The sequence below is a fragment of the Patiria miniata genome, unplaced genomic scaffold (genome assembly GCF_015706575.1).
Source record: "Patiria miniata isolate m_02_andy unplaced genomic scaffold, ASM1570657v1 HiC_scaffold_10, whole genome shotgun sequence".
Lineage (NCBI taxonomy): Eukaryota > Metazoa > Echinodermata > Asteroidea > Valvatida > Asterinidae > Patiria > Patiria miniata.
The window spans coordinates 18,189,055-18,213,349 of NW_024037048.1; the positions used below are offsets into that span (position 1 = coordinate 18,189,055).

Genomic DNA, 24,295 nt, shown 5'->3' on the forward strand with positions numbered 1-24,295 from the left:
GGCTTTTGTCACCTAGTGAAAACATTGTCGATTTGTTATACACCATTCTGCGGTTTTCTTACATTTCTCATTTATAAAAACGTCTACACTTCCAAGTTGCTCTAGTGGCTTATTTCCGGACCATTGACGATGGGCCTACACGGGCTTAAGATTTTATTTTGTCTTTCCCCCCCCCCAAACAAATATTTTAATGCCCCCAATTCCCATAACTTTTTGTTTAGAGTCTCTGAGTCACCCTGTATAAACCTAATGCTTTCAAATGCTTCATGAAGTCATAAAAAAACAGGCTGATACAAAAAGATAAGAAAAACAATTCGGTTTATAGGCCAAATTTACACCAAAATATAGCATATAAGGTGATTTTTTGCTTTTGTTTTACAATTTTGCCGTTAAGATGATTTTCTTTGTATACATGGTTATTTACTCCTATAAGAATCTGTTGCTTATTATTGAAAGCTGAACTGCGTTGCTTGGAATTCACTTCATGAATATTCATAACCCGGGAATATCAGCCCGGGAATTGGCCGCCATTTGCCAGGAAACTTCTCCCGAACCCTTGTCGGGGTTTAGGATCTGGCATAAACCCAACCGACCCTGCCCACCACCGACCTTCCCCCCGCCCTTAAACCTTCCCTTCCCCCCGCCCCCTCCACCCCACCGGATGGCTTCTGGAACTTGAACTGATTCAAATTAGTAGTCTGGTGTCCGGCTCCACTGTTGAAGTTGAATCCGTTTGAGGCGTTGTTGCTGTCGCTTCCGTCGTTGCCTTTTCTCTTGTTGGATGCGGCGCGGACACGTTTACTCTTCGTTGGGTTGTTGTTACCTTCGCGTTTTCTCTTGCGCGGCGCTCGTTTGGACGATCGGCTATCTGTGCGGCATTTGTGGCTGTGTTAGCGACGGTGTTGTTGAAATAAACCGAAGAGGATGGATCAGAGCTTGCAAAATCATCTTCCTCTGTAAACCAATAAAGTATGCAAATAAAAAGCGAATAAAATGTGTGCTCCGGAGGTTTTAATCACTCTGTTTAAGACCGCTTAGAGTCTGGGTGCTGATAATTACCCGAGCCGAAGGCGAGGGTAATTATCAGCACCCAGACTCTAAGCGGTCTTGATTAATACCAACCAAACACATATTCATTCCCATTCATAAATACCTTTTCGGTCAAAAAAATCTAAAGTTTTCGGTAAAAATGAACCCCGATCTTGTTCAACAAGTTCACTTCATGTTTTTTGAAACACCCCTCTAGCTCAATAATGGAGTGTCCAGCTGACGAGTAAGATGTAAACAACTCCTCTGACATCACAGCAACAGCGCCGAAAAGCATGGACCATTTCAAATGTTTAAAGAAGTGCACTTTTCGGTAAAATTCACCAAAAAGGGATGCCAATAAGTTTTCAAACACTTCAGAAGATTAGAAAGGATCAGAAAATGTGTTCCTAAGAAAAAAAAACACTTCTGGGCCCTTGAAGTACAAATAATCGCAAAAAAAAAAAAGTATCCCTCATCAGAATTGGTCAGTGTTTGATTGATTTTCAAATTACACTCAACCTAGCTTACCTTGTAACATATCCGGCAGGTATTTGGTGATCGTCTCCAGAAATCGCTGGCCGAAACGAGTGGCTTTAGGAACGGTCACTCCGGTCAGCTCCACCAGTTCCTCTTTGGCCATCGGCAGCTGGTCAGCCATCTCTCTCAACGTCTCATCTGACAAAAATAAAAAATCACAAGTAAATAATTGACTCGGCGTTAGCCCGCCTGCTTTTGGGTTATGTACGTTTTTCACTGTGATTTCTGACCCTTTATATTATCATTTATCATAATATTTCTGGTACTGAAACAAAGGATTCCTCCAAAGCGCCCTAGGCACTGTAGCTCGCAAGCCTGAAGAAACCTGTGGAGAGAAGACAATGAGAAGAAATTACAGTTTTTAGAAGTGGGAGGAAAAGCCCAGGAGAACATTCTGAGGAAAATCCACGGAATCAGGCAGGGACTGCAAACCCAATCCACATGCTGGCCCAGGCGGGATTCGAACCCGGGTCACAGCAGTGGAAGGCGAGGAAAGTACCGCAACGCCAACCTGACTCCCCCGAGTTTGCCCACGGTCACCTGATCAGATGCAGTGATCTGATTGGTCGAAGCGTATTGTTTGATTAATTGATTGATTGATTGACAAGTATGCATGGTTCACTATGACTAGTAGACCCCTGGAAAATTAAAACCGAAATTTAATTTTGTTTTACCGTTGAAGACGTTATCAGGGTTCATGTTGCTTTCCACAGCAATCTGCCTGCGGATGACTCGTAACTCATCCAGGAGTTTCTGTCTCGGTGCGTTGAGGGCCTCGTTTGGAACTTGAGTGGACATCTGCAAGGCTTTGGCGGCTTTGGCGTTGGTCAATTTTAGTTCCATCTGAAAAAAAAAAATGGACATTTTTTATGTCTGAAGCGACAAAGTTGCTCCAAATGTCAAGTGCACGATAACTTGTTGAGGTTTCAGCTCAGGGATATTAGCATTTTGAGAAAAAGGCAAGATGTCTGCAGGGTTCGTGAAATCAGCTGCCCGACGTCCAGGGACAACAAAAATATTTGGTCGGACAACCAAAAGTTCAAGGTTGCCAGCCCGACGTGCAACTACTTTTTTCACCAATACTCTCTCACGTTTAGTCCATGGGATTTTCGACAGTTCCGGAATCCCACACATCGACCAATAATCATGACAATATCAACATTTTGTATTCAAACTTTGTTGGTGAAATACTGAGGAACTTTTCTTTGCCCCATGAAAGTTTTGGAGAAATTTGCTGGCTAAAGAGTGAGTGAAGTTGGCCTGATCTTCTTTTGCATCGTTTGGAGCACTTAAGGTCCCAGTCTGTCCTGCTCTACGTAGGCAGGGACAACTCGGTCGTTAAAAACAGTCGCTTGACTGATTTTGACTGACACGACAACTTTGCGCAGAATGTTTGCATGAGAATACTTCTGCATTTCATCAAGGTTTTAAAAAAGTATCTACGAGAAGGCTTTGAAGGCGCACCTTTGAACGTCCAGACAGCAAATCGAAGGCCTTAGGTCCGACTTTGACGTAACACAGCGCCTGATCGTGAGCTCCGATCACCAACTCTTCCCGCAGTAGTCCATCTAGGACCATCTTACGTAGAAGTCTCTCGCAGTCGTGACGTTGATAATCCCGACCCTTCATCAGGTTGTAGATCGGGCTGCTGGCGTGTCCGTTCTGAGTGACCTTGGCCGAGTTACTTCCTGTTGGGGTAAGGAAATCAAACAAAAGTGCCGTAACTGCTTCCAATTTCACTGGGGTAGTCCTTTCGACACTGGGCGGTAAACTCGATGCACTGCATCGGCTCAGTGAGTAAAGTAAACAGTAACCTCTGTCACAAGCCAATGTGGCCGCGCCCATTTCCGGTTTCATAATCATGAAATTACTGAGGATATTTCTATTGCCCCTGGATGAGATGCTTGTCCATCGCAGGTTACTCCCCAGCTAATGGCGGTACCATTTATATTCCTGGGTGGAGAGAGGCAAGTGGGGTGAAATGGCTTGCCCAAGGACACAACATATGGCCAGGAGACTGAGAATATTTCTATTCCCCCTGGATGGGATGCCAGTCCATCGCAGGTTACTCCCCGACCCCAGCTAATGCCGGTACCCATTTATACTCCTGGGTGGAGAGGGGCAAGTGGGGTAAAGTGGCTTGCCAAAGGACACAACATATGGCCAGGAGACTGAATATTTCTATTCCCCCTGGATGGGATGCTAGTCCATCGCAGGTTACTCCCCAGCTAATGGTGGTACTCATTTATATTCCTGGGTGGAGAGGGGCAAGTGGGGTAAAGTGGCTTGCCAAAGGACACAACATATGGCCAGGAGACTGAATATTTCTATTGCCCCTGGATGGGATGCTAGTCCATCGCAGGTTACTCCCCAGCTAATGGCGGTACCCATTTATACTCCTGGGTGGAGAGGGGCAAGTGGGGTAAAGTGGCTTGCCCAAGGACACAAAATATGGTCAGGAGAATGAATATTTCTATTGCCCCTGGATGGGATGCTAGTCCATGGCACGTTACTCCCCAGCTAAGCTCCTGGGTGGAGAGAGGGGAGAGAGGCAGGTGGGGTAAAGTGACTTGCCCAAGGACACAACATGACCAGCAGCTAGATTTGAATGAGATTTTAACATAAACTCCTTGGGGTGGGGTGGGGGAGGTGATTGTTTGGGGAAGGGTGTTAGGGGTAGGTGATGAGGCAGGAAGGGGGGGGGGGGTATTGTGGTGCTGTTAAGCAGAAATGACGGAATTCGTGCAGTAAGCACAAATAAACTTGGGACCAGTCAAACACAATAAACACTGCATGACACTTTGGTTGGAACCTGTTCTGCGTTTAGCACATATTTTCCCTGTTTAGCAACTTTCTACGATAAGCAGGAATTGTTTACCCATGAGTACATCAGCGTAGTGATTGAGGGTGAACTGGGGGGCGTATCGTCTCTTGTATCCCTGCCTGATGATGACGGAGCTCCATCGATCTGCTTAGCAAACTCCACAATCTTCTTAGCGATGCTGGTCATGTCAACAGTGGAGTAGGCACTCTGAATGAAGGGAAAGAAATGTGTTTATTGCAACTGGTTGTGAAATTGGATTAATTAACCACAGGTATCATGGTGCCGTAGAGTGCAGTACTATTCAATAAGTCCATCACAAGTCATCACAAGTCAATCACAAGTCATCACAAGTCCATCACAAGTCCATCACAAGTCCATCACAAGTCCATCACAAGTCCATCACAAGTCCATCACAAGTCCATCACAAGTCCATCACAAGTCCATCACAAGTCCATCACAAGTCCATCACAAGTCCATCACAAGTCCATCACAAGTCCATCACAAGTCCATCACAAGTCCATCACAAGTCCATCACAAGTCAATCACAAGTCCATCACAAGTCAATCACAAGTCATAACAAGTCCATCACAAGTAATCACAAGTCAACCACAAATCAACCACAACGCATCACGAGTCATCGCAGGTCAATCACAAGTCCATCACAATTCAATCACAAGTCCATCACATTTCATCACAAGTCAATCACAAGTCATCACAAGTCCATCACAAGTCAATTACAAATCCATCACCAGTCAATCACAAATCCATCACAAGGCATCACAAGTCAATCACAAGTCAATCACAAGTCAACCTCAAGTCATCACAAATCAATCACAAGTCACGAAAAGTCAATCACAATTGCAAAACAAGTCATCACACGGCATCACAAGTCATCACAAGCTATAGTCTTATGATCATTCTGATTTGATCTATGATCACTTGTGACTTGGGAGTGACTACCGATTGACTAGATACTACTCACCCCAGACAGACAGTTATCGCAGGCGGTCTGTCGATTCTGCAGACACTTCTCCTTGGTGTAAGTTGTTTCTCCGAAGTAATTCAGCAACTGCACGCGTCGACAATCCACGCTGTTCTCGCAGAACTGCACCATGCGATACAGGTTGTCCAGATGGACTTTCGTCACTTCATAATTATTGTCTCTATCACCTGTTGCGACAAAAGAAGGGAAGTTGACCTCCAAACACAAGTACCCCCTCAACGGTAAGAAAGGGAGAGTGGGGGGAGACCACTGGGAGAGACATTTGAAGGCAGTGCCAGCCACGCGTTAGCTCACGCAAAGACGTGAAAAAAAAACAGAATTAGCCGTGCATACTTCGCGCCATACGCGCGTGAACCAGTGTGCGCACGCGCTGTGTCACGCCACTTTCAAAAATAATCAATAGCGCCCTCTTTTGTTCGCGAAAGGTGTGTATGCGTCAGCATTGTCCATGAGTCCATCACAAGTCATCTAGTCCTAAATAAAGTCAGCAAGTTCTTCAAATGAACTTGACAACGGGATTCCTTTGTTATTGTTCGTCCAATGTTACACGATCCAAACTGTGATTGGACTTATGATTTTTTGACAATGGGCTGATTGTTGTTTTTTAATTGTTTTTTTAAAGGGAACAAATGTGTGCTTGGCCAATTTTAAACACTCTGTTTATGACTGGTTGGAGTCTAAATGCTAATAATTCTTTGGCGTGGGTAATTATCAGCATCCAAACTCCAACCAGTCTAATAAAACCAAAGTTTAAAAAAAAAGAAGTCAAATATTAATAAATTTTCAACAATTCTGTTCAACAAATCACCCCTCTAGCTATGGAATGGAAAGGCCCTCTGGTAAACAACTCCTTATATGGAGATTGGCGCACATGTTGTGCGTACTGCGTGATGCCGCGCAGAATGCAAATTTACCAAAATTTAGTGTGAATTTAGGACTATGAAATACTGACTCACTGGTAGTATTGTGCATGCCTACGTGATGATTGTGAACGTTCAACCAATAAAACGGTGCTGGCACCAGATTTCATAGGGGTCCGAATTTCATGTGACACTGGAAAATTGTTTAAGACCGACCAGCCGGTCTTTTTCAACTGTTAGAAACTGGCCACGTGACGGGCTCTTGACCAATAGGTAATTCATAAATGTGGATTCAAAACAGCAGGCTTTTGAATTTTTTAACTTTGAAAAAAATGTTGTCCCCCCCCCCTCAAAAAAAAAGTAAAAAAAACAACAACAATTTGATTAGGTCAGGACAAAAAGTTGCCTAATTAAAGGGGAAAAACCCAATATTCCTCTTCGAAATGAACTAGCAGGCCATAAACAACACAAAGGGCCCCGTTTATGAAAGTAAATTAGCAAAACAGAGTTATTAGGCCTTGACATTCTTAGGATTAGGCCCCCAAAAAGTCTCTGGTTTCTGGTATGGAGCTTGCCCCAAAAGTGGTGAGCAGCATTCCCCCCCCCCCTATTTTTTTCCTTCCAATGTCGGCTGATGTTGCAGATGACGCTTCGATCCCCTTAAAACTCTCAAAAATAGCCTTCGGGGTGGAGCTTGAGGTGACCTCAGTAAGGCCATAAGGCTTGAGAATTTTGCACCCACTTACGATCTCGACCGACACAAACATTCTTTTGGAAATTTAGATAGTCAAGACAAAATCAGAGAAAAACAGTAATGCCAGACCATACAGCGACATCGACATCGACATCGTGCACGTGCTGCCCGGCTGCTCATTAGTCTGCTCCCTTACATATTGCGCTAATTAAAAAGCGTTTACAGGTTCCAGATACAATACCACCGCTCCCTCAGTCTGGCTTCCAGATGCACAATTACAAAATTACAACACCGTCTGCAAATGGCGCCCGACTAAATTTATAGTGCAAAATATCGGAGCCCAGAGAGGCCACATAAAGCTTACACTTGATCGTTACCCCATCTATACCAGGGATGTGAGTAACCACTGATAAAATATAGCTGAAAACAGCTGAAAGCGGTGTAAAAAAAGCTGAACTTTGGAAATCTCCTATACTTTTGTACACAGCAAGTGAGGGAAAAAAGCTGAAATCCAAAACAAAAAAAGCTGAAATCAGCTTTTAAGCTGAGATTTCCCACCCTGCTATACGTCAAAAATTGTCCAACAGCAGGACTCCAGTTAAACCACTGAGTTTGGCGCTTTTTTATACATCATCATCTTACATGGCTACAGCGATGCGCGCGCAGACCAGAAACCGGAGATAAAATGTCAAGCGAAATGTTGAAGTTTGCTGTAGCATCAAGCGAAAGAAATCCAAAAAAAAACCAAGAAATTTGTGAGTTGGAGAAGAACTGTTTGCTATGGTTTTGTGGGAATCCAAGACCGTAGAATTCAACAACGTACCTTCCACCATCCGGCGTAATCTGGTAACGTCTTGATAGGAGTAATACAAGATACACTTGGCGAGCTCTCCATCTCGACCTGCCCTCCCGGCTTCCTGGTAGTAGCCCTCCATCGACTTGGGTAGAGAGTAATGCATGACGAAACGTACATCCGGTTTATCTATCCCCATACCGAAGGCTATGGTAGCACACACAACCTGCAACGAAAAACGATTGCAGTCACGGTATCAACTTTAAAAGGGAACTGACCTATCGCCGTTTGCGAGTTAGCCACGCCCCTTGCACAAACCTGTGGTGTTTCTGTTCACTCAGTTTTGTTTGTCTCAGATTTTGTGCGTTCCGCGTCCATTTCTATATCATGTAATTGGACAATATTTCACAAGCTGCGTTGACGCGATTCTACCGCGATAGGTCAATAGGCCTATACAATGTTTGCTTTCCCTGTTATTTTCAGAAATGGAGGGATTTCGGGGGGTTCGTATTTTTGTAGCAAATATTGTTACACTGACTTCTTTGACATTTTGTGTTCGTAGATTCTGGAAAAACCAAGAAAAACAATCATGTTCTTGTAGTCTGGTTGCCTGACCCCACTTAAGATGAAACTGAGCAATTTATGTACGTCAGGGAATTATAATAAGGTCAGGGAATTATAACAAGGTTGGGAACCAGTCTACCTGTCTTGTACCCATTCATAGGTGTGTAATCGATTGCAAACAAAATGCGGACTCACTAAATATGGTAAACTGGGAGCATCATTTGAAAAACGCAAGTTTTTTTTTCTCCAATGCTGGTCAGTCTACCGGCATTGGAATCGATACAAAAAAAGCAGTTTTCTTGAAAATGTCAGCACACCAGGTGCCATGATTTACAGGATGCATTAGACTGTCATTCACTAACAGTCCAGTAACGTATTTCATAATAATTTGGGAGTTTTGTTTTTTGGTGTTTGCAAATGTTGTTTATTCCCTTTAAATCACAAATTTCTTAACACAAGTTTGGAAGAAGACTTTGAAACTAGTTAGGTTGTCTTTTAACATCTCATTGAGTTTGATCATTTTTCAATAGTTAAACCACTCAAAATCCAAAGATTGATCGATACCTGTTTGAAATTTCAGCTCAGTGGATATTACACTTTTTAGGAAACAGTGACAAATGAACAAGCTTTTGGTCACAAATCATTATTTTGTCAACCACTTCGCGCCGGAGGCCGTGATAACGCGCACTGGCTGTTTTTATACACAGGCACGGCTGACGGGGGTAAAACGTCAAGATTGCCTCGACTCGCCTCCGGGTGACGTCTAAACACACTAATCCATCGTGCCTTTTGTACAAACACACAATTAAAGTCTGTGAAGTCTGTCGAAAAATATGAGGTTGCGGTAAGCAATATCGTGCAAATACTGTTCAAAATGACTCTTGCGAAACAGTATTTGTGGCGTTTGGCTATATATCAAAAGTTGCCTGCTATATTTTGCCTATTTCGTAAATCAAAATTTAGCGGCAAAAATAATCTTGTTGCCAAATGGTTAAAGACCATTTACTTTTAATCTTTCTTTTTTTCATTTACAATAATAACACCACTCAAAATCCAAAGAAGAATGCTTAAAACCTAACCTGTTGGAGTTTCGATCAGTTCAGTGGATATTAAACCTTTTTCCACCCCCCCCCAATTTTTTTTTTTTTAAATGCACGACCTTTTGATCACAAAACAAGATTTTGTTAACAGCTCATTTTATTCTTAATTTCACTGGTTCCCTGCCAGCACTGGTTCCATGCCTCCTACAAACCTTGAAGTTTCGATCCGTTCAGTGGATATTAAACCTTTTTTCAACCCCCCCCAAAAGTTTGTAAAAAATGCACAACCTTTTGATCACAAAACACTATTTTGTTAACAGCGCATTTTATTCTTAATTTCACTGGTTCCCTGCCAGCACTGGTTCCACGCCTCCTACAAACCTTGAAGTTTCGATCCGTTCAGTGGATATTAAACCTTTTTTCCAACCCCCCAAAAGTTGTAAAAAATGCACGACCTTTTGATCACAAAACAAGATTTTGTTAACAGCTCATTTTATTCTTAATTTCACTGGTTCCCTGCCAGCACTGGTTCCATGCCTCCTACAAACCTAGAAGTTTCGATCTGTTCAGTGGATATTAAACCTTTTTTGAACCCCCCCCCAAAAAGTTTGTAAAAAATGCACAACCTTTTGATCACAAAACACTATTTTGTTAACAGCGCATTTATTCTTAATTTCACTGGTTCCCTGCAAGGACTGGTTCCACGCCTCCTACAAACCTTGTATTCATCGCTGATCCATTTCTCCTGTACCCTCGCTCGGTCCGAGTCACTCTGGCCAGCGTGGTAGGGACACGCCTTGATTCCGTTCCGGCATAAATCTTCGGCCGTCTTCTCGCATTCTTTCCTAGAAAATAAAACGAAAAATTGTGAAAAATATTGAAGACAAAGCAATGGATACTACATGTATACTGAATTCATGTCCTAAAAAATACATGCAACAGCAGTTGTACATAGATACAAGGAGCTGCAGTACTAGTGGCCTCTTAACATGTTTTGCAATGACTGTTTTTTTTATCAAGGAAAAATGTTCATGCCAAGCAAATTTTTTGGCCCCTGGATTCATGTCCAAAAGAAAACTTACATGAAATATCAGTTGTAAAATGTGTATAGACACTGGGAGAGGCAGTGGCCCCTGAACATGGTTTGCACTTTGTATATGTAGTAGCTGTGTGAACACTGAAATTATAACTTTACTAGTTTGCAGTAGTTTCCCTAATTCTCTCACTGGAAACAGCAGTTGTAACTTGACACACAAGTAATGATACTAGATTGACCATGACTGGCCCCTAAACATGGTTTGTGCCAATTGTTACTCACAACAAACTTAATTTGTTCTAAAAATGCCACACATGAAACAGCGGTGGTACCTTGAGAGGCAGTAGATGATGCCGGACTGGCCCCTGAACATGGTTCGTGTCAATTATTACTCACAACAAACTTACTTTGTTCTAAAAATGCCACACATGAAACAGCGGTGGTACCTTGAGAGGCAGTCGATGATGCCCGACTGGCCCCTGAACATGGTTTGTGTCAATTATTACTCACAACAATCTTAATTTGTTCTAAAAATGCCACACATGAAACAGCGGTGGTACCTTGAGAGGCAGTAGATGATGCCCGACTGGCCCCTGAACATGGTTTGTGTCAATTATTACTCACAACAATCTTAATTTGTTCTAAAAATGCCACACATGAAACAGCGGTGGTACCTTGAGAGGCAGTAGATTATCCCCGATGACCCCCTGAACATGGTTCGTGTCAATTATTACTCACAACAAACTTAATTTGTTCTAAAAATGCCACACATGAAACAGCGGTGGTACCTTGAGAGGCAGTAGATGATGCCCGACTGGCCCCTGAACGTGGATTGTAGTAGCTGCGTGATGTGCTGAATCAGTTTGCGAGGCTCTTTCTTTTTGACAGAAAACTGGAGATTGCTCCGATCAAAACTACGAGTGAATCTGAACAAAATAAAGAGACAATAAAATACATTAAATACATCCTTGGAAATGCCCTTTGTATCCCATTTAACCTTATTTGCAATTTTCGTTTTGACATTTTCAAGGGTATTTCAGGCGTGCAACTGCAAATTTAGAAAACAACGAGGAAATTCCAAACCACACAAGACTTTGTACAGTGTTTTTCAATTGTAATGGCGTTCATGAGCAGTAAAAAACGAGGAAATCAGCGGATCCGAGGAAAAGTTCCATGCCTGGTATTTGGTGCCTGTTTGATTTTTATGCGAATGCAAATTTCCATATTCATGAGCAAAAGTGGATGTCATTTCAGGCAGAAACCCCAATGTTACATCTATTTCAGCATCAAATGTCAGAATTTTTGGATATTTTGCTGTCGTAAAGTGTCTTTGCTTTGGTGATTCGTTGTTGTGTCACTAATAAGAATAATAATGATAATACCGGAATCTTATATAGCGCAAGCACATATATCTACCAACAATTAGGTACTCAAGGCACTGGAAATTATGTTTATTATTAAAGACAGGTAAATGAAGTTTATGAGAAATATGAGACCCATTATGTAGCACCTTTATAAGGGGTTTACAAGCTTATGTGCTGCGGTGCATATTGCAGCCACTGCCAGAAACACCGGGGCAAACCCCTTCTCTTTAGCGATAATCGTTACTGGGTTCTTTAACGTGCATTACACAACACACGGGACCTACGGCTTTACGTCCCATCCGAAGGACGAAGCAATAATGGTAAAGTGCCTTGCTCAAGAGCACAAGCACCATGTTCCCACGGTCAGGATTTGAACCCATGTACCACGGCACACAAGTCGAACACCGTAACCATTGGACCACAGCACCCTAGTAAACAATGAGCAAACTTCACACAAATGTTTTCAATGAGCAAATTTTGGGTTCACATTGTCAATGGATACCCTTAAACTGAGTGTCTACCTGAATTGGCATCACAGTTGGCCGCAGTTGTCCGGAGGAGTAGAAAGTTGCACAAAATGTGTTAGTGTTTATAGCCCAGTCCATCACAAGTCCTCAAAACGCTATCAAAAGGTCCCGTCACACTGTCGCATTCTGGCAATTGAACTGAAAATTGACTGAAATGCGGAGGGAACGCAGATGACGCGCGTGGGGACTCATTGAAACTAGTTGAAGACTTCAGAGGAACTCCAAGGGCTTCGCTGAACGCCAAACTGCGGCGTTCGTTTTGGACATGCACAAAAACAAACGCCGCGCCTCGGCGTTTTGACCAGAACGTGGTAAGGACTCTGCACAAACTCCTCGCAAACGACCGTGACATAATGGCAACGCGCAGGCAGATGGGAGCGACGTCGTGAGAACTCCACGGATGTGCATGCATCAGGATCGACTGCACGTCTCCTCGAAGTCTCCTGCGTCTCTGGCGTTTAAAATGTGAAGACTCAATGACAATCGCCAATTTTGGCCCGAGTATTAATACACGCCGTGCTTCTGGCTGCTGACGTCACACATACATTTGAAGGTTGCATCAAGCGCGCGATAAGGACTTCAAGAACTTCGTACAAACTTATTGGACGCCATGAGGACGTAGGGAGGATGCAGAGGACGCCACGAAGACTTCAATTTAGTCTTCAATGGAACTCATGGAGAACACCGCAAGGACGCTGAATCCTACATCTTAGTGGCATTTTGTGGCATTTTAAACAATTTCAACAACGCAAAATGAACGCCATGCATGGACGTGACAGTGCGACAGGGTCTTTATAGTCATGGCTATGGCTTACATCTGTGGCTTTGGCATTGCCAGCTGGTGCAGTATATCCTTCTGTACTCTTGGGGTAGCCGTAGCCGTTAAAGCCATGACGGGGACACCGGGGAACTTCTGGCGCAGCTTGCACAGTTTCTTGTAGTCTGGGCGGAAATCGTGACCCCACTGCAAAATTGAAATGACAAATTCCGAGATTTGAGAAAAATGATCCTGCAACTATTTCATGACTTCATGATTTCAATGAGCGTCATCAATTAGATGACGTAATTCCACTGATATACAATTGAACTTGGCGTCATGCTTCATCATAAGTTCAGACTTAATTCTCATTAGATCTGCAACTAAAACACTGTGGTTTCTTTAGGGACTAAGCTGTCATGTCTGTTTGTTGATGGCTGTCTGTCTGTCTGTCTGTCTTTGCTGTTTGTTAGTTGGTCTGTTCATCTGCTTACTTGGCTGACGCAGTGGGCTTCATCGATGACAAACCGAGCAAGCATCTTCCTGTGATACAGATGCTCCATGGCCGAGATGAGCTTGGTACTTGCGCTGATCTAAAATCAATATCAAAATCAAATCAATCAAATCAATCAGATCAATCAAATCAATCAAATCAATCAAATCAATCAAATCAATCAAATCAATCAAATCAATCAAATCAATCAAAATCAAAATCAAAATCAAAATCAAAATCAAAATCAAAATCAAAATCAAAATCAAAATCAAAATCAAAATCAAATTCAAATTCAAAATCAAGATCAAAATCAAATCAAAATCAAATTCAAAATCAAAATCAAAATCAAATTCAAAATCAAAATCAAAATCAAATCACTCTTGTTGCAATGGTTAGCCTTTGATCCTAATACAATAATGATTAGGTTTCCTGTCATTGGAAAAAAAAGATAATGCAAAAATGTTAACAGTGGATTTTACTGACATTTGTTGACAGTTAAAATTTGCAGGATCAGTGGTTTACCTTCTCCGGAGTGACATAGAGCAGCTTGACTCCTGGGTCTCTAAGAGACAACTGACGGTAGATGGAATCCACAAAATCCGACTTCAATTCACCAGATAAATGCGCAGCAGGAATCTAAAGAAACAAGCAAGAAATCAATGACAACCCTCCAAGTGTTTGATCAGTCACAGACAGTCAAATAGTCCTTCCACTTTCCAGCCATGCATTTGACTTGTGAAAACCCGTCAGATCACATTTGTGTAAACACTGTGACTAGTCAAATTCCATCAACGGACAAAAGATGTATCTGGTAGGTAAAGCTGGTATATCAATCGCAACCAGTCAAAGCACGGCTGTATCAAATAAGCCTCTGTACTGTAATTTTCAAGTTACAGCTTTAAACACAACCACCGTTCTAAAGTTCTGTCCATGGATCACAAAAAGCTAAGTGTTCTTTCAGCAAAACGAAAACAAATCACATAGGGATGTGAGTGAATTGTTTTTGTTTTGCTAAAAAAAATTTTTTTTTGTGACCCATGGACAGAACTTTAAAATGGTGAGTGTTAAAAATTCCGTAACTTGACAAGTTTTGAATGATTCCAGTACTAAAAGAAAGCTTATGAATTGGGCTTTCATATCCTAGATTTTGAAAGTGTTACATGCAGGACTTCTCCAAAACAATAGTCCCAACATTGGCATTCCTTTTTTTTTTACTCGCCCTGTGTGTGTGTAGTAATGATGTGCAAACCCGACCCGAAACCGACCCGACCCGAAACCGACTTCGGGTCGGGTCGGGTCGGTTTGTCCATCTTTTCAGTCGGGTCGGGTCGGTTTCGGTTTTGCATTTTCATTTTTGGGGTTGGGTCGGGTCGGTTTAGCCATCTTTTGAAAAAACCGAAATAACCCGAAACAGTTGAGAAATTTAGGTGATGCAATATTACTGACAGTCACTGTGACCGCAGCCCATTGTGTGGAGTGGCCACACGATATTAATTTCTCCAGTGGGATGGGACTGACAGTGAAATAGATACATTGTAACAGTTTTCATGATACCGCGTGATGATACCATGTGTTTGTTCAATAAGCGGAGTAATACTCTCGATCAGCCCACTGAGTATGACAGAGAGAGAGACGATGGTTTTGCAAAAGAATTCATGCCACGTGGGTAAGGGCAGGCACAAAAAAAAAAGATCACTTTGTCCAAGCAAGGTATTCGGGGGGATTTTTTCGGGTCAGGTCGGTTCGGGTCGGTTTTACCTTATTTTTTTGTCGGCGGGTCGGGTCGGTTTAAGGGAGTTAAGATCTGTTTCGGTTCGGATTTGGTTTATATCTCTAATGTTTCGGGTCGGTTTGGCCTGGTCGACCCGACCCGATGCACATCATTAGTGCGTAGTTGTCTTGTGTTCGAACATTCAAACCGTCAAAAAGCTATTTGAATTTTAGACAGGCCTAAAGTTTGGTTCAAATGTTACCTCCAAGGAGACGAGTCGCTGGACCTGGTCTTGTATGAGTGACTTGAGTGGGGAGACGACGAACGTTACACCGTCCGTTAAAACGCCCGGCAGCTGATAAGTCAAACTCTTGCCTCCACCTGACATCAAAACAATAACAACAAAACAATAAACAAATAAGTCGGTGAAGGGCAAAACCTAATTTGATTTACATCACCCGACGCAAAATTCCATCGTACGAATAGTTAATGCGGTACCCGCTGCTATGTACATCAGATTCGAACCAGCCAACCGATCCCGTTAGCTCGGTGGTCGAGTGGTAAGACATATGCACTAGAAAGTAGGAGGTCGTGGGTTCGAGTCCCACCCGAGTGATTTTTTTTCAACTTTTACTCGGGAGGTAACACTGTGAGTATACAGTGTTTATATGTCAACCTAATTTGAAATGATGAATTTACTGTACAAAAATGATTTTATTTTTATGTTGATTGGTAGGAGGGAGAATTGAAAAGGGGCAGGGCATGTGCAGGAAAAAAGGGGGGGGCTTGGAAGATGCTGACCTGTTGGCATGAGAACGAAGCAATCTTCACCGAGCAGCGCTGCGTTGATAGCTTCGAGTTGCTCAGGACGGAACTGATGCAAACAAACGTCTGACGGAACACCTTGAGCAGTCCTTGGAGTGGGGGAAATTGGTTCCACTGAAACGACTGTGCCGAATGGAGACTGAACAAAGAGAAATACATTCCAAGCGTGAGAATTATCCTCATGTGATCAATCTGGGAACAGGAAATTGGGGAGGAGTCAAATTATCTGCATTTTACAGATTTTAAGAAAGAGTGGATCATTTGTGCATGTGTTTCGTTTGAAGCAATGAAAGTGCTCAGAATCTAAAGACGGTGCTTAACAACTAACCTGATGAAGTTTTAGCTCTGTGAATGCTGTATTCCGTGAAAACAATTATCTAGGAGGTCGATTTCAATTTAAAAATCACCGAGTCCACCGAGTCAGATTTTGAATTGTGCCCGAAATCAGCATGCGGGACACGTTCTCATTCAGCTTATTGCTCTACGTGATATCACGCACTGAACCGACGAATAACAGTAACCACGCGCACATGTGCGTCGTGACAATGTTGCGCACACCCATTCACGGATTCGCCCAATTACAAACCAACTACATGTACTAACGGACATTTCCAAAAATGCGTCACTTGACACATCTTTGGAAATGACCTTCTTTGATTGTTTCTTCAAAATGACAGCGTGCCAGAAGGAATAATTTCACAGGGAGTTCAGTGCCATTTCTATCTTTGAACAATAATTTAGCCAGTGAGTTTATAGATAGCTGCAAGACTCTACCTTTAACCCTCCTGCTATTTAAACAGTCACAGACAGTCAAAATATCCATCCACTTCCCCTGCCATACTTTTAACACAGGCTAGTCACCAGCAGTCAGATCATGTCAAGCAAGCGCTGTGGCCAGTCAAACTCAGTCAACAGACCATGAACAGACAAAGCAGGCAAGTTGTGGGCACAGCTGGCTTATCAATCACCCACAGCTAAATCCTAGCTGTGCCAAGCTACATAAACAATCACAGCCAGTCAATCCTGCTTTATGTACTGGCAGGCTGGAGCTCTTAACTGTTGAAAACAATCACTTGATTGGTTTTGACTGAAAGGACAACTCCGCACAGAATGAATAGCATAGGAGGGTTGATGGAATATATCTGACAAGAACCAACCTTCGGTTGACAGAGAGATCGGACGCCCTTTGTACAGTACTTGGCTTGAATTTGTGGTGCTGTTTGACCAGTTGTGGTTGGGGTCTCTTCTCTGAAGAAAGTTCGAGAGGTTTCTTCTTGTTCCCAGTAGTGAAGCCTGGTGCTGTGGTGTTTAAAAACTGATGCGGTTGGCATGGCAGGAGAGTCGTCATAGAAACCGTCTCCGCCAAAACCGGCATCGGGGGAGGCAAATCCGGGGCTTATCTTACTGATGGTGCTGGGAAGCGTCCTCTGGAGTGGGGTGGTTATCACGCCTTGTTTGAGGGGGTTTGTCACCTGGGGTGGGGGTACCTGAGGGGGGGGTACCATGCTGAGGGTTCTGTTAGTTGTGTTTAAAGGCGTCACTGAGTTCTTCCCGGACGAGTTGCCCGTTTTCGACTTGAAACTGAAGGCGTTTTGGTTTGGCGTCCTGGTGTTGGACGTGTTTGGCGTCTGGAAGGGGAGACTACGTTGGCGTCAGGGTCGGGGTCGGGGTCGCGACCTCGCATGGATGATGGGGATCGCGGATTCTTGGTTGGTAACCGGGCTTGTTGAAGTCTGGCGATTGGTTCCCGTGCTGAGTTGTCTAAGCTTGGCCTCGGCTTGCTTCTGTTTGGCTTTCATTCGTTTCCTTTCAACAACAACAAATTCTTAAAAATTGATCATCAGGACAAACTTTTTGAAAGTACAGGGCGAGTCAAACAAAGTGAAACCCAAATGTCCGATTATTGTTTTAGTGAAGTTCTGCATGTAGCACTTTCAAAATCTAGGACATGAAAGCCCAATTTATAAGCTTTCTTTTAGTACAAGAATCATTCAAATCACTCATGTACTTTTCATAACACAGCCAAGTTTTAAAGTTCTGTCCACGGATTACAAAAAAAAGTGTGCGTTCTTTCATCAAAACAAAAACAATTCACATACACCCCTATATGATTTGTTATCATTTTGCTGAAAGAACACTTACCTTCTTGTGATCCGTGGACAAAACTTTAAAATTCCGTAACTTGAAAAGTCGATGAGTGATTTGAATGATTCTTGTACTCAAAAGAAAGCTTATGAATTGGGCTTTCATTTCCTAGATTTTAAAAGTGCCATATGCAGAACTTCACTAAAACAATGTCCCGACATTTAGGTTTCGTTATTTTGACTCACCCTGTATATTTTTTTATGAGAATCATCAACTACAAGGCAAAGGGCCTCTGAAGTTGATGCCTACGAACAAGACTTCATTTAAATCTGCTGCTGATATTTTTTCATCTGACTTGTCTACATTTTTGGGGGCTGTTCTTCTCGGACAAACATGAAACAGCAATCAAATTGGTAGTTTTGATGCGTCTTGATTAAAATGGGTTTAGTGAAATCGGTCTCAGGACATGTCTTAGCTAAGATCAAGCTTAGAGCGGGGGATCATCTTAAGTCCTAAGATGAGTCGCAAGATAAGATGAATTTTGTGAAATCGGCCCTTGTCATTGAGTGTTTACAAAACAACACTGGTGAAGTGAAAATCCACTATTTTGCATCATTCTAATGTTAAAAAAAATGCTTTCCAAATATGTTAAGATTTTTTTTGGAAGACTTTTTTGAAAACTTTGTAATGAACAAATAATGAAATGAAAAGTACTGAATAGTATACCTGAGTGATAATAGAGGTTTGACGTGATCCAGTCTGTCGCCCTCTGTTGGTGAGACTAAGGCAGTGTCTACGTTGTCGCATATCTGCTCCATGACGCCAAACATCAGTTGCTTTAGGCTGTTGAGCCGTTCCTGTAGACTAGCCACTGAAATCTATCAGAATTAACAGATTTTTTAAAAGGCTAGAAATATACAGCGCTTCTTAAACAAAATATAGCACTGGCAGTCAAATGTTTTTTTCAGAGGAAACTACATTTTTTTTGTAAAACTATTTTCCATGAGATGATAGAGGGCTGCTTCACCCTTGACAGGGTTGTTGTTCTGTGTGATTTGGACCGTTTGTTTCAAACTTACAACAAAGCTTGTAAAGACTGTCAAAATCTGTTTGGGCAACTTTCATATTTCTCACAACATCTTTTGGTACTTCAATGCCTTTCATTAGATGCCACAGAATCTGAAAAGAGACCCAACCCTTCAAAAGCAAGTTAGGGGTTACTTAAACCCTTTCATGCCCACATTGTTTATTGACTTGGCTCTCCCCAGGACCAAATTGTTTGCTCAGTCCTACGGAAATCACTAGAGCGTGAACAAAATGACCACAAGTCCAAAACTCACTTTTTTCAACCCAGATTTTCACTGCCAAGGAGTGGTTTAAATCATAGATGTTGTGTGTGTAAAGTTTGTTCATTGAACCTTACTCTTTTATCTGATGTAAAAATGAAGTCCATATGTGTAAATATAAGAAAGTTATGCCTGTTTGTTCATCTGGTTCCATTCATCAAACTCCAAGCCATTTTACCACATGACCAAATGGCACTCCATACCTCAATTTGTGAGTGGATACTTCTAAAGCACTTTTCTCATTTTTTTGTTATGGCAACACTATGAATAAACTACACCATTAGAACGATCCGAAAACACTCTTTCAGCTGGTGTATAGTTGATGTATGAGTGGGCAAACATATCAACATGCCGCCTTTCTGAAAAGTAGTGAATATATCTGTGTTGAGGGTGTTCTGTGTGTGGTTTCCTGGTCGACTAAAGTCGCCCATGGGAACCAGCAGGGGGGTACTTCTTGTCGACAAAAGTCGCCCATGGTAACGAAAGGGTTAAGCTCAAATTCCAAAATGGAAATTAAAAGATAGATAAAATCATCTGTCATTTGTGTATTTGTTTTGTTTGAAGCAACAAAAGTGCTCCATATCTAAAGACGGGTGCTTAACAACTAACCTGATGAAGTTTTAACTCTGTGAATGCTGTATATTCGGAGAAAAACAATATTCTAGGATCTCGATTTCAATTCTAAAGTTGCCAAGTCATGTTTTGAATTGTGCCTGAGATCAGCGTCCGGAACACGTTCTCATTCAAACCGATTGCAGCTACGCGATATCACGCACCGAAACCGATGAATAACGGCAACCGGCAAGGGTGTGCGTCGTGTTAAAGCTTGCGTGCAGCCATTTATGGATTCGCCGAATAACAAACCGACCACACATTTCCAAAAATGTGTCACTTGACAGATCTTTAGAAATGGCCTTCTTTCATTGTTTTCTTCAAAATGACAGCATGCCAGAAAGAATAATTTCACAGGGAGTTTATTGCAAACCCCGTCTTTAAACCAAGTAAGGTTTTCAACAATAATTTGGTGAGTTACTTTTTGGATAGCTGCAAATGATCTACTCTACCTTTAAAGCAAAATGTAAAAAAAAAAAACCGAGTGTTACCTCTGAAGGTAATGGCTGCATCGATGGGTGACTGGTGTAGAAGTTCTCATCATGAGAAAAGCTGAATCACATAAAATTAAGAGAATTAACAGCAGATTAACGATCTAAATTTGTGTAGTTTTTAGTTATTCAATCAGTTATTTGGTTTATGCTGATTCCTTTAGGCCCCCCAAAAAAGTCTCTGGTTTCTGGTATGCCGCGCGCGTCGCCGTAGCCATGCGCGTCGGCAAAATGAAAAAGTTTTTTTTTTTCAATAAAAGATGATGTCTCAAAACCGCCAAACTCACCGGTTTGACTGGAATGCTGCTGCAGCACAATTTCAACGTGTTTTTAGATTGGGTTATGATCGAGAATAAGCTTTATGTGGACTCACTGGACTCCCGTACATTTTGCACTAAGTTAAATCGGGCACCATTTGCAGTCATCAGCCGACATTTGAAGCAAAAAAGTCAGGTACAAAAAAAAAAAGCCGCGTCGCCGCACCACTTTTTGGGCAAGCTCCATACCAGAAAACCGGAGACTTTTTTTGTTTGGCCTTATCATGCATGCACCTGGGAAGTCACACAAAACGAGGAAATTCAAATCTTTCCAAGACTTTGTACAGTGTTTTTCTATTTTCAATGACACACAGGGGAGGTCAAAAAAAGAGGAAATCAGCTGATCCGAGGAAAAGTTGCATGCCTGCTTTATTCTTACTCGAGAAACCAAATGCAAAATCAAATTTGTGATGTAAGTAAGTAAGTGTTCAAGCTGCGAATTTGTAAAGAAAGAAGAAAACATTTCGCAGTGAACGATTCCCAATATCAATTTGCTACATAAACTTTCATGAACTTCTTTCCGAAGTATCGAATTGATTTTGTTATTCATTTTATTTTATTTTAATTAAAATTTGGTAGTTATATTTGATGAGGAACCTATGGGTCTTATTTTGGTCAATTTTCAGGGACAGACATACAGACCGACCGTCCGCCGACCACCAAGTGACAAGCAGAAGCTTCTACCACAGATTAAAAGGAAAATCGGTGTCAAAATTTGGAGGCAAAATCCTGAAGAGCACATTCAGGTAGAGGAAAAACAATTTTTGGATTTATAATCCACAAAGTGGCTCCGGCAGGAATCGAACCAGGGACAACTCACCAAGCTTTTGAGTCAGCAGCTGCTGGCGTTTCTGTTTCTCTATCGCCACTGAAGGATCCAGCTGATTCTTGATTAATCCTCATCTCTTCAAGCGAATGCCTCGGAGCAAGGGCGCCCTCTGGAGTCTGCGATGGGAATTCCTCCATGAAGTAGTCGTCCTCTGGTTCGGTGGGATCCTGAGCAGTGAATGATGGGAAGGCATCGTCTGGATCCGAGTAGAAGTCGTACTCCGAGGGCGGGGGTGAGGGGCTCGGAATATCAATCAGATCGTCGGGGTCCTGGGTAACTGCCTCATTTTGCGTCTCCTGAAAAACATCCAAATAATTAAAGTTGATAAATTCAACTAATTTAAGGGCCCATCCCATGTAATTTAATTATGCAATCCTTGAAATTGCACCTTTGTGTCCCATTTAACCTTATTTTCAATTTCGTTTTGCCATTTTCAAGGGTATTTGGTGCTGTTTTGGTTTTTTGTGCTAATGCAAATGTCCATATTCAAGAGCAAACTGTGATGTCATTTCAGGCAGAAACCTCTATGTTACAGCTATTCCAGCACAAAAAGTTGCTACAAATTGGGATATTTTGCTGTCATGAATTTTTCTTGATTATATGTTGGAAGCCAATAAGCAAACCTTTCGCACACATTTTTTCAAGGAGTAAATTTTGGGTTCACGATTTGAACAGAAATCCCTAAACTGAACAGTGTCTTCCTGAAATGACATCACAGCAACAGCGCCCTCAGTTGTCTGGAAAAGCATGGAACATTTTCAATTAAACAAATAGTTCCCTACATTTAAGGGGAGTAGAAAGTTGCACAAAATTTGGCAACTTTCATTTTCTTGAACATAAAACTGGAAACACAGTTTTCAGGGTTACCACAAAAATCTGAAAACCAAATTCCATGACTTTTGCAGGACATTCAAGGACTAAAACTATGACAATATCCATGGCATTTAGCGCCATTTAGCAGAGACAAGTTGCTTGGTATCATTACATCAAAGCGGCCCATCAAAAATAGTCCTTGTTTGCTCTTTATATATTTATGACTTTTCCATGACTTTTTTATTGTCCCTAATTTTCCATGACTTTTCCATGGCTTTTTTTATTGTCCCCAATTTTCCATGACTTTTTTATTGTCCCCAATTTTCCATGACTTTTCAATGACTTTTTTATTGTCCTAAAATTTTCCATGACTTTTCCATGACTTTTTTATTGTCCCCAATTTCCATGACTTTTTTTTATTGTCCCCAATTTTCCATGACTTTTTTATTGATTGCCCCAATTTTCCATGACTTTTCAATGGACTTTTTTTATTGTCCTAAAATTTTCCATGACTTTTCCATGACTCTTTTTTATTGTCCCCAATTTCCCATGACTTTTCCACGACTTTTTTATTGTCCCCAATTTTCCATGACTTTTCCATGACTTTTTTTATTGTCCCCAATTTTCCACAACTTTTCCATGATTTTCCAGGACTACTTCTTTTTTCCAGGATATTCCATGACCGTGGGATGCCTGATTTTCTTCTCCGTACTTTACTTTTTTGACGTGTCAATAACTGTGAACCTTAAACAGCCATAACTTGTCAACGGAATGCCTGACTGAAGTGCAATAAAACAGTTTTACAAGGAGAATGATTTTCTCTTTCCTAATACCTGCAAAGCTTCACTTCAGCCTCTGCACGATTCTGTGTTATTTTACGTCCCACAAATTATTTTTGCGATAACCCTACTGATTCCTAATGTACCAAAATACAAAATCTCAGACTATGATCTGATTTGGATTGATTCAGACTAACCGTAAAGAATTCACAGGTGTCCGGCATAAACTTCAGGGTGTTTGTTGAGTATCCGTGCAGAGCTGGGACACAATCCATCTCGTCTGAAACATCAAGTTTAGTTTGCATAAAAGTGACAATGCTCAGGCTAAACTCAAATTCTTCTTGCCAAAAATTACACAAAAGAAATTACATGAAAATGAATATAACTGCTGAAAACTGCTCACTGACTGGATGGTTGACCTGAGATATACAAATCAAGAAATTGAAACGGCCTGATATTTCAGCCTTAGCAAGGACTTCCTCAAAGGCAAACGGCTTTTGGCTTAAAGACTGAAATATTAGGCCATTTAATTTTTTGAAAAGACACTACACACAGCAATGGGTCAATATGGCGATTCCTAATACAAGTGCACCAGCAAGAGTTTGCCCCAGAGAGTTCATTTTCAAATAAACAGTCGACAAAAACATGGCGTGATTCGAACAAAGTCAGTAGACAACTTCAGGAATTTTTTTATAGATCGGGGCAAAGCATTCTGTCACCTCACAGAAAAAAAACACCATTGTGATAAAAAGAAAAGAAAACGATAGTTGAAGCATACGCTTATGAAACAACTGACCGGACAAACTAACAAGTTTAGTGTCACGCGCTGCGAAATGTGTCGACCATCTCCACAATGCACTGTGAAAAATGAACACTTCCGTGGCAAACTCTTGGTGGCGCACTGTATTGGAAATCCCCAAACTGACGAAAGATATTGGCAAATAAACCAACAGTTTTAACCCTAAA

General features: G+C 41.8%; 2 protein-coding genes across 2 annotated transcripts; both read right to left on the bottom strand.

The window, feature by feature from the left end:
* Nucleotides 1–658: 658 nt before the first annotated feature.
* Nucleotides 659–17,600, bottom strand: LOC119739293 (Bloom syndrome protein homolog). The gene is given in 16 exon segments (XM_038214175.1): nucleotides 659–954; nucleotides 1,558–1,704; nucleotides 2,241–2,409; nucleotides 3,031–3,254; nucleotides 4,445–4,513; nucleotides 4,516–4,597; nucleotides 5,373–5,560; nucleotides 7,771–7,966; nucleotides 10,063–10,189; nucleotides 11,169–11,306; nucleotides 13,087–13,235; nucleotides 13,523–13,621; nucleotides 14,044–14,157; nucleotides 15,495–15,613; nucleotides 16,034–16,196; nucleotides 17,215–17,600. Coding segments are annotated over 16 exon segments (2,601 nt in total). The 5' UTR covers nucleotides 17,563–17,600; the 3' UTR covers nucleotides 659–685.
* Nucleotides 17,601–17,702: 102 nt separating this feature from the next.
* Nucleotides 17,703–23,609, bottom strand: LOC119739302 (the record flags this gene model as incomplete). The annotated part of the gene is given in 5 exon segments (XM_038214187.1): nucleotides 17,703–17,863; nucleotides 18,869–19,020; nucleotides 20,592–20,652; nucleotides 21,729–22,033; nucleotides 23,527–23,609. Coding segments are annotated over 5 exon segments (755 nt in total), but the record flags the coding sequence as incomplete, so codon positions are not given.
* Nucleotides 23,610–24,295: the final 686 nt, after the last annotated feature.